The sequence below is a fragment of the Polyergus mexicanus genome, unplaced genomic scaffold (assembly GCF_030449975.1).
Source record: "Polyergus mexicanus isolate NDT 795.1 unplaced genomic scaffold, iyPolMexi1.0 SCAF_6, whole genome shotgun sequence".
Classification (NCBI taxonomy): Eukaryota; Metazoa; Arthropoda; class Insecta; order Hymenoptera; family Formicidae; genus Polyergus; species Polyergus mexicanus.
This window is the reverse complement of record NW_027223326.1, coordinates 11,257,327-11,267,610: the sequence shown is the minus strand read 5'-3', so window position 1 is coordinate 11,267,610 and position 10,284 is coordinate 11,257,327. Positions and strand designations below refer to the sequence as shown.

Genomic DNA, 10,284 nt, shown 5'->3' with positions numbered 1-10,284 from the left:
TTAGATTTTCTATGTTTTTTTGTTGTGAAAAGATATGTATAAACAATTGTTAAATTATGTCGTCAAAGAATAATCAAAATCGTGCTTCGCATGACTAGCTTTCTTATAACTGGAGAAAAATCAGTGTGTATGTGAAATTTTAAAACTATTTGTTTTTTTAGATATACATCGTGCATTCCTTTCTGACTCAAAGATTGCGATTCAAATATCACGTAAATTTCTTTTAACATATAAATATCCAGAAATTTTATTTCATTTTTCTTCAATCGTCTTTTGGATCAGAAAGGATTAACGAAGAAATGTAAAACGAAATATTTTGGCTACTTTTTATCGAATTTACTTTAGAATATTTTTAAATCTCTTCGACAGCGAAAAATAATCGCATTGACATATTTTTGTAATCTTAATGCGGATTTCACAAGAGTATACTTTGGCTCCAATATTTATAGAAATATAAATATAAAGATTGGCAGCTACATATTGTTATAATTATCGCGAATAGTAGAGATACAACGAAGAAATTTCGCGATTGTCATTATTCGTTTCATCGGTCTAACTCGCGTTCCAAAGTGTCCACTGCTTTACGAATTTAAATTGTATGCATGTAACAGTTTTTTTTTCTTGAAAAAATATATCCGATATTTTTTTGCCATAATGGTGTTCATAGTGTTATATGAATTAATAATGCGTAGTTTTAAATGAATTGTGTCAGGTACGTTATATCGAACGCAGTAAAAAAATGTATTCGCAGTGTCATTAATTAACCGATTAATCGTTCGCGTAACGATTTATTCTAAGCAGCGTGACGCTTTAGGACGCAATGTCGGAGACTAGTAGAAAGAAACGGCGCTTTAGTTCCTCTTGTACAGTCAAAAACTTTCAAATTCTTTTTTCCATATTTCTCTATTCTTTATCCTCTCCCTTTCTCTTGCTATGCTCTCTCATTATTCTTCACGTTTGACATTCGCATGTAAAGAGTGAAGCAACGGGAGAGGAAAATCGGAAAAAGAATAGGAATTACATATAGTAGGAAAGAATAAGAAAGGTACGACTGTACATTTGTGAAAAATTTCTGTTTGATTACACGAAAAAAAAGTACACAACGATGTTATAGACCTGGAAATCTCTCTAACTGATCGGCCATGATCTTCCGCTTGTTATGTATGTGTTTTCTATCGATATACATATTTTAAAATAAATATATATATCAATATTCTCTCTTCAATATCTCTTCTATCTATTGTCGCTTCTGTCATCTCTCGCGAATGTGTTATTTGACAACAAATAAAAGATCAATGAAATTAGTTAACTAGATGTTCTATTTTTCTGGGTTTTTTTCCCCTTTGCGATGTAAAGTCGGATCTGACTCGAGCGTTATCTGCGATAACAAAATTAGAGAGTTTCATCAATCGGGAACCGAAGAAATCATGGCAAATAATTTACTAATGAATCCTGTCAAATTGCGCTTTTACAAGGAGAGATACGAGAGGGAGAACAAATTGACAAATGTGCGAGAAACGTTTACGCCTACTATTCGAACGAAATCATTGACCGGCAAATTTTATGCGAAACATGACGTTATTCTATTGTGGGACGTCCGAAAGGATGATATCGAATTGATCAAACGACAGGAAATGACGCCCAAGGATACTTATTCGTTTAGGCCACCGGCGGTGAACATGGAGTAAGTCGACGGGAAGCATGTATGTAGACACGTAAGAAACTTTTCAGTTTCAACGACAGATCATTTGTATTTAGATATGGCTGGTTTTCCGCACCACTGATACCTATCACAAGAGATCCGAGATTGCGCTTCTCCAGGAAACAATCGGATTTTGTAACGCACGAACTCGCACGCCGGAAACTGCAGAGGGGTCCACTGGAGAGGAAATTTGCCGGTGTACCATTCAAAACATGAATATGTAAAATACTTTATACGATTTAAAATAAAGATAAAGCTTGAATGTGTTCGGCGATTTTCTTCCAAATTTCAGAAAAAGACCATCTTTCGACAATAATACCGATCGTCGTGCTGGCTAAACTTTGAAAGAAAGTTCGATATATTGATTCGAGTCTATGTTGTGTACCGCCATTCCATGGCAACAGATACTCTTTTACAAAATGGCATAGATTTCTAAAGTGTACGCGTGCGTTTTTAAATCGAGACGTTTGGTCCGGGAAGTGAGATCCGGCTCCACGAATACACGAGACGGAAAATTTGTACGTCGCTGTAGCTCATCATGATTTTGCCGAAGCGAAAAGTGTGATTATTTTCAAGATCCATCAACGATGTTGTTAACCATATGATCGATGTGTCAAGCTGTCATTGGAGATGGCAGGCAGGGCTTTCCGCGTTAAAGTACAGCTGGACGTACACGCGGTACGTGTCTCCTCGTTGGTTGCCAAATATACAGTTGCACGCAATTCTATTTCATATGTATTATTCACGTCAAAGGGACGTTTCTTTTCCTCCTCTTTCTCAGATAACATGTCCTGGAGTTTGGTTGTGTCCCAATGGTAAAGTGGCTCTGCGATTCAACGCGCTCGACTTCTGCGCGGAAACACGCAAAATAAGCCCGATTTTCCCGCTGCTATTCCACGATACGTTTACCTTCAGCAAGATTTTCGCTCAAATAGCATCCTTGGCGGAACTGCAGCGTACTTTGGAGCGGGAGTTTCTGTATGCGGAACTAATACAGTGGACGACACCGGCACACCGTCGAGGCATTGCCCTGGCCACGTTCGAGATAAATCTAGCGGATTTACTGTATCCTGCGCCATGTTTCAAGGGTTTACTGGCTGGAGTTGATGTAGATCTATTGATGGAGCCGACTAAATGCTTTCCCGTACGTCTCCCTTTCACATCCGGTGCTCTGTCCTATTATAAAACTTCTTATTTCACCATTTTTGCATACCACAGGGTATCATAGCGCCCAAAATTGAAGTCTCCACCAAAACGGTTGTCGAGGAAGTGTCGGGCTCCTATGGCACAAGTATGAGCAAATGTTATGTCATCAATCCAAAAATGATTAACTCTAAGGTACTTCATAAACGAAGATCGGCGACACGAACGCATGACATTTATAATTTCTTTTTTTCTCACCCTCTTTCATATATTCAATATTTAAGAATTTTCCGGGATTTCTGTAACATCAGTCTTGTGAATCTGTAAATTTCAGCAAACAATGTGCGGGCAGAGAAAAAGGCCGACCAAAGGTATTATCAGGCAACGAAGAGTCTGTCACACTAAGCCGAGATCTCAGAGCTGCCGACCGTACGTATTATTATATATATGAGATATTTTTATATTATTAATATTAACAACAATACATATAAGTAAGTTTCCTATTTAATCTTGTAATAGATATCGTCAGAGATCTAGCAGTGTCGGCGATTCTCACCATTGTGATACCATGTGTACCACGAACCATCGCATCGATCAGTGTTATCATTCAGTAAGGAAGAATTCTCCATGTATTCGAAAGCAAGCCGAAGCTGCCGTGATATGCGACGATAATATTCATGTTACGGACAATTGTCCAGTTTGTTTAAAGTATAATTGTTACTTTTCTAAATGCTACGACGATTCGGACATAGCCAAGAAATATATCGACGTTAAATGTCGATGTCACAGACATTCGTCCAATACCGAAGAATGCTGCTGTATTTACGGATCGTCCGATGCGAGGGAAGAAGCGACAGTGTCATTGTGAGTTGATTAAAAAAGGCTATATGTGTATATGTGTGTGTTTCTCGACAATTCTTTTACATTGATATATCGTTATAGATTACAATCTAAAATTAGAAATCTTCAGAAAGCTAGAGAAAAATTGTGCGCTACTGAAACTATGGAGTAAGTGAATGAAATTATCATGTCAAAAATAGAATGCTTTAATATATTTAAACTTTGAAAATATTATTTCAGTATTGAGGAATGCGATCCAAGTTGCGAGTATACTCGAAATCACTCCCGAAGTCACGAATTTTACAAGGATCTAGAAAAATTTTATAAAAGGATGTACAAGCAAGCGAAAATACGAGCGCAGGAGGTCGACGATTGAAATAGAAAAAAATTGTCGCCGTTTAAATTTAAAATTTTTTATAAAGATTTTTATATGAAATTTGAAAACATAGGTCAATCGAATGTTTTATATACCCGATGTTCAACGAAAGAATTTTCACTGGAAGAAGACTAGTTGATTACTAGTGATTAATTAAAATAATTAATTGACATATGCTATGTGTGCACAAGTGAAATTGTTCAATAGTTAACATTACTTCGGAGATACGAGTATAATACATGATGTGTTCTTATCTTTATCAAAATAGCAGTCGCATGAAATAAAAGTGTAAAAATTGATTACACATGTAAACGATGAAATATGTGTGTGTAATGTAGGGATATGAGGAATTTGGAATATATATATAGAAAATAAGTAAAAACTGTTCTTTCTTCTTCACGTTTTGTACACTTGACGTCCTTCTTTGTATGTCGGCGCGTCCGAGACTCGTAAACCACGTAGAACGACGGATTTCTTCAAGAGTGCCGGCGTTCTAAGATATAAGCCGCGTCCCTGCGGGGTCCAAGCCTTTAATGAGACGCGTTCGTTTTCTTCACCAGTGATCGCGATCCATCCTGTGACAATTAAAGCTTTCATGAGATTTAGAGTCACAAGGTGCGAATATGTTTCTGAAGCTTCATATTTGTTGTAAGAAAAGATTACCCGCGCTGGACAAGACAACATCGGCAACTGATTCATTCTTTCCGATACCAATAACTTCCATCTCCTTGAATCCTAATGCAGGCCAATGTTTCAATCGATCCGGATCGCTTTCAGGTACGACGAACGCTTTCGTTTTGAGTAACTCGTTGTATATACTATCCGCGTCTACAGTATTGGTTACAGTTACCGGCAATTCCCTGCTCGAGAATATCGTGCACCTACATAATAATATGCAAATTGTTTTTACAACAACTTAAATATCTTCAGTTTATAGATTACTCTTCGATAATACACGTGAAAGAATACCTAATGAAACTGTCACCTTCCAAATAATCCAATCTGCCGATTCCGCCCAAAAATATCGTGTGATTTGCTTTTAAAATAAATGTTCTAGGCGAGATTATTTCCGTCGGTAAAACTGTCAAGAGTTCTGGTGTCGTTAGCAGATCTAAGATCTGATCTGGTTGAATGGTACCGGGAGTATCGTAACACCAGCGGCTGTACTTATATTCCTCCTTAGTTTCATCGAAACCGAAATGTGGCATATGAGTCCAGTATTCTCTTTCCGAGAACAGATCGTTCTGTACCTTAATCTTTGATTTTGATTGAAACGTTCTACCAATGTGACCTAAATTTGAATATTACAACTATTTACTCTTTCGCGTAATATATAACGCAAATATTTTCGATCAAATACATGCAATTGCATATCGCGAGAATTGCTTGATAATACAAGCGCGATACATACTTTGTAATGTAGCATACTTTATGTTACGCGTTGTTTTGAACTCATGGTTTCTTAATGTCTCTTCAGCATATTTGTACTGTTGTTCCTGTTTCAATCGCAACATTCTCAAATAAAGCCTCCACTTGAGGGGATTTAAAATAGGAAATTTCAGCAAATTTAAGGTTGTGCCCGGCCAGGGAGAGATGGTTGCGCGTTGTATAAGATCCACAGCCTTTACTTTGCAGTAATCGGACTGCAGCAACGCATTAAACAGAGAGGATTTACCCACGTTTGTGCACCCAATTACATAAACATCTCCTAAGAATTAAAAAATATATCTTAACTATGTATTTTCTCTTTTTAGAATCAATTTTTTCGAATCGATATGCTTACCCTTATACTTCCACAGAGTATGTAACTTATTTATTAGTTCTTCTATGCCATAGCCAGTTTTTGCAGATATGAGCGCTGTGTGCCTGATTTTCTCCTTCTTAATTCCTGTATTTTCCACAGCCTTCGTCAGGCACTCCTTAATGTGAGTAAAGAAGTGTGGCGAGTCTTGAGGTAGTAAGTCAATCTTATTTCCCACTACGAATACTGGTGTCAGAGGATGCAGCACACTATTTATCTCGGGCCATATGCTACACGGAAAATCCGTGAGATCGACCATCAGGATAACGGCACACTTTTTTTTCTTTATTACCTTCAGGAGCTTTGGATACTCATCTGCCGATACCTTCACCTCCAACGTGGTATTGTAGTATTTCATAAAGTGGCATCTCTGACAGATCATGATTCGCAGTTGCTTTTCGCTTTTCTTCAGAAACAGCTCCGAAGGCAAGTAACCCGGCAGGGCGTGATCTTTGCAATGCAACAAGGCCCCACATCCGCCGCAAGGAATGGAACTGATATCGGAGTTGGGATCCGGAGTGCCGTAATTGCTGAGCCACGTATTGTCGAGCAAGGTATCATCGTATTGCTCGACATCGACCATCCAATGGAGCGGAACATTGGGCAAATCTTTTTTGTCCAAAGGATCTGTATCTGTTTTCTCTAAATAATCTTTTAGAGTGAGCTCTTTTCCTTTGCTTAAAGTCAGCTTTTTTTCTTCCAAGTATTTATCATACAGAGCTTTATACTTGTCATTCAATGGTATTGCACATTCGTCAAAGTTATCCTTGTTTGAATTGTTCGACAATGTGTTTACGCTACTATATTTATCTGTACTTGCGTACGGCATATGTACAGATTTAACAGACTTTGTTAGATGTGCTTCTGTATGTTTTTTCTGCAAACTGTCATTGTTCTCATCATTTCTCTTGTCCAAGAGTATACTGTAGACGGGAACGTTTATGAGCCTGTGATTTCGCGTCTGTTTCTCTGTGTATTCAATCTTCTTCTTCAGGAAGAAACGCTTCATATAACCTATTCTCACTTTCTGACGATCTAGATAGTCGCAATAAATTAATTTCTCTCGCAGTGCCTCAACTCTGGGGTCGACGGACGATGCAGCAACATCCTCCTTCACACTGTGTTTTGTGGAATAACCGAAAGTCTGAACTAGGCACTTGTATCTGTTACGACAGGTTCTCAAATGGCAGCACGTGTTGCCTGTATAGTTTCTCCACGTTGTACCGCTCGTGGAAATAATCAATTTAATGTTATTTACGGACAGCATAGTCGAGATATTAAATATGCTTCAATGCGACATTTATCATAATCAATTCGAAAGGTTGTACTCTGCAAAATACAGAAATTGAAAAATAAAATTACTGTTCATGCGATTTGGAAGATAATTATATAGTAAAATAGAAAATCGCGCGAATTCGTAATGTATTAAATAGAAGTATTTTTGATCTAACATACGATTTCATACGTGCACATGAGACGGTCGTGTAAATTAGAATGTAAATAGAGAGAAAAACTTGGAAGCAGCCATTTTGGTTTGTAAAGTAGAGGATTTCTCCATCTATATTTATTTTATAGAATTACATAGTCACTTTTCGACTATCGGTAAAAGATCGTTTTTTGGTGCGAATCGGTACTACATCCAAAAATCAGAGATATATACTGATAACTATAGATCCATTTTTTAGAACTGGCGAAACTATATATGACTAGAGTCACATTTATTTTCGACGCTATGCTAAAACAACCGATTGGTGCGTGTGAGTGCTAGATCCATAATTGTGGATCAAAATTGCGAAGAAATTTTATGGATTTATTAAAATGTTTTCTATTAGCTGTGCGTGATGTTTTGTCATTCTATACATTCTATATTACGGACAGCGATAATAAGTTATTATTGAAGTATTTTTATGTATATGGGCATATGACATAAAATAAATTTTCTTCGATATTATTTTCTTAATAATTTTTTTTTTTTAATTTTTAAATATATAACTTGTAGAAGATATTTACAATAAATTGTTTTTACTTTTTTCTTATTCTTGAAACAAAATTATCAAGCATTTTAAGCAATATCAAAAATTATTATGTTTCTAATTTATATAGCTTTTTATAATTAATTATTAATTATTTATTAATTATATTATTTAAGTAATTTTTTAATTTATAAATTCGCTTGATATACTAGTGCGCACTGATGCACGTATTAAAATCTATTATATATAAATTTATATAAACATAAGTAAAACGATAAGATGATTAATACTATTAATCATACTATTAATACTAAGATATATATAGCAAATGACATTTACATTTTATAATTGCTAATTAAAAGAATCATAAATAGCTTTGATTAGACATTAATATTATATAATTACATAAGTTTTCGACAGTTAGATGTGCGTGAATATTATTTCTGTTTTTGAATAGTTTACATTTACAATTCGGCATTTGTTCACTATTTGATGACTGTCTAAAGATAAACAACTTTGTGCGACACTGACAGCGACTAAGATTTAAGCGAATGGATCAATTGATGTTCTACAAGAGAGAGAAAAAAAGAGAAAGAAGAATATCTCGTTTATATTTTTCAGAATTCAACATTTGTCATTGTCATATCATGAATAGGAGAAGTAGACTATAACGACTTGGATCACAATTTGGTAAAAGCAACAAATTAATATTATAAAATTAATTATTAGCATTTTAGTATATTGCTTCACATGCTAAATTTTTAGTATCTTGTCTCCGTGATTATTTTAATATTTGTTCTAAATTTGATATATTAAAATCAAAAGTATAGATTAATTGCGATTTTTCTGTACCATTGACTTTGCGCTTGAGGTTTTGAAGACTCGCCGACATTGACATTTGCAATTTATAAATTAATTGTCATTTACATTAATTGGAATATCCAATCTTGTTACTGCAGTTTCCTACTTTTGAATTATTGATTTATTCGTGAGAAAAATTCTGTCTTGAAAATAAATAGGAAAACATTAAGAGCTTTTTGCCATGACCTTTTATAGCTACTATAGTTGTTATGATTTTATAAAGTATCCAGAGAGATAATATAAACATTGTGTCCTTCGCGTGATTTCACATCTTAAAGGAAAGAGAGTATTGCTTATTATTAATTTTTAAATATACACATATATATATATATTTATTCTTATTAATATGTTATTACTCTTAATTATGGCAATTATCTATGCTCCAATTAAAAATTTATTGTACAAATGACAATAGTATTTATACATTATTAATTAAAACGAGATTGTAGTGTTTTTTCACTTTAATATTGTCGATCACAATTTTTTTTTTACAATTTTTATATATCACGTCATTTTTATTATTTTTTGATGCTATCATGAATATATCTCTCAATCTGACTATTGTTATAGAATTCATCATTTCTGTTTTGCTTGAAATTTGTGTTATCAGGCAAATACCACAAGATTTCGTTATAAATATAAAATAAAAATATCTTTTTTGCAGACGATTAATACAGCATCGCAATATTGGTAACAAAAAAAAGATTGGATTAAACTTTTGTAGAAATATTGAGGCGAAAAAATGAGTAATACTAATAAATTTATAGCAATAGTTATCAATTTATGTATTGGATTATTAATAAAAATTATTTTTTAGGTTTTATGGTATTAGTACCAATTAATGCGACACATACTAAATTCGATGCAAAAAGAGATATTCAGAATACCGAATCAGAAGATTATTGGAAATATAGGCTAATGATAGGTTCATTTTGGAAGAATAATCAAAAAGAAATAATATATATATTATGTTTTTTTCTTATGTGCCTAATACTTATTTTCGTTACAATAAGGTAAACTAATGTATTTAATAGACTTATATATATATATATATATATATATATATATATATATATATGGTATATAATTTATATATAATAATAAATAATAATAATAAAAAATAATAAAAAAATAATAATAAAATATATTATTTAATATACTAATATACATAATTTATATATAAACAATTCATAATCAATTAAGACTTTATTTAGAGAAAAACTTAAATTTTGGAGAAATAAGGAAAGTTTTTATCATATTTATATAATATTCCTCCTTTTACTAATTTTACAATTGAAGAAAAATAACTCTTTTTAATATAATAATATAATATATAATAATATAACAATGATAATTGTGTGTATGTGTGTGTGTATGTGTGTGTGCGCGCGCGCAGCACACATACACACACACACACACAAGAAGAATAGTTATTTTGATTTGAATTATTAATACCAATAAATCTATATTTTCTCGATGATAACAAAATCAAAATAATTTTAAATTTTATAACTATCATGTTATATTATCATAAAATTTTTGGAAAAGATTGAGATTTTTTATAGATTGAGAAATTTAGTATGTTGAA

The 10,284-nt window shown here is 33.5% G+C and overlaps 3 protein-coding genes across 4 annotated transcripts; 2 read left to right on the top strand and 1 right to left on the bottom strand.

Annotated features, from left to right (window-relative positions):
- Positions 1–369: 369 nt before the first annotated feature.
- Positions 370–7,394, bottom strand: LOC138933959 (nitric oxide-associated protein 1). The gene is made up of 6 exons (XM_070297264.1): positions 7,318–7,394; positions 5,845–7,191; positions 5,473–5,769; positions 5,031–5,352; positions 4,725–4,942; positions 370–4,636 (listed from the first exon to the last, which is right to left on the bottom strand). Exons 2-6 carry the CDS (start codon positions 7,127–7,129, stop codon positions 4,458–4,460), a joined length of 2,301 nt encoding a protein of 766 aa, XP_070153365.1. The 5' UTR covers positions 7,130–7,191; positions 7,318–7,394; the 3' UTR covers positions 370–4,457.
- Positions 1,154–2,048, top strand: LOC138933963 (uncharacterized). The gene is made up of 2 exons (XM_070297273.1): positions 1,154–1,684; positions 1,759–2,048. The coding sequence occupies exons 1-2, from the start codon at positions 1,314–1,316 to the stop codon at positions 1,916–1,918; spliced, it is 531 nt and encodes a 176-aa protein (XP_070153374.1). The 5' UTR covers positions 1,154–1,313; the 3' UTR covers positions 1,919–2,048.
- LOC138933962 (uncharacterized) lies at positions 2,116–4,403 on the top strand. 2 transcript variants are annotated; one of them, XM_070297272.1, is made up of 7 exons: positions 2,118–2,380; positions 2,484–2,846; positions 2,921–3,040; positions 3,180–3,274; positions 3,365–3,709; positions 3,788–3,853; positions 3,926–4,403. In XM_070297272.1, the coding sequence occupies exons 1-7, from the start codon at positions 2,333–2,335 to the stop codon at positions 4,059–4,061; spliced, it is 1,173 nt and encodes a 390-aa protein (XP_070153373.1). In that variant the 5' UTR covers positions 2,118–2,332; the 3' UTR covers positions 4,062–4,403. The 2 variants fall into 2 exon arrangements, with proteins under 2 accessions (XP_070153372.1, XP_070153373.1); XM_070297271.1 differs by having other exon boundaries at positions 2,116–2,846.
- Positions 7,395–10,284: the final 2,890 nt, after the last annotated feature.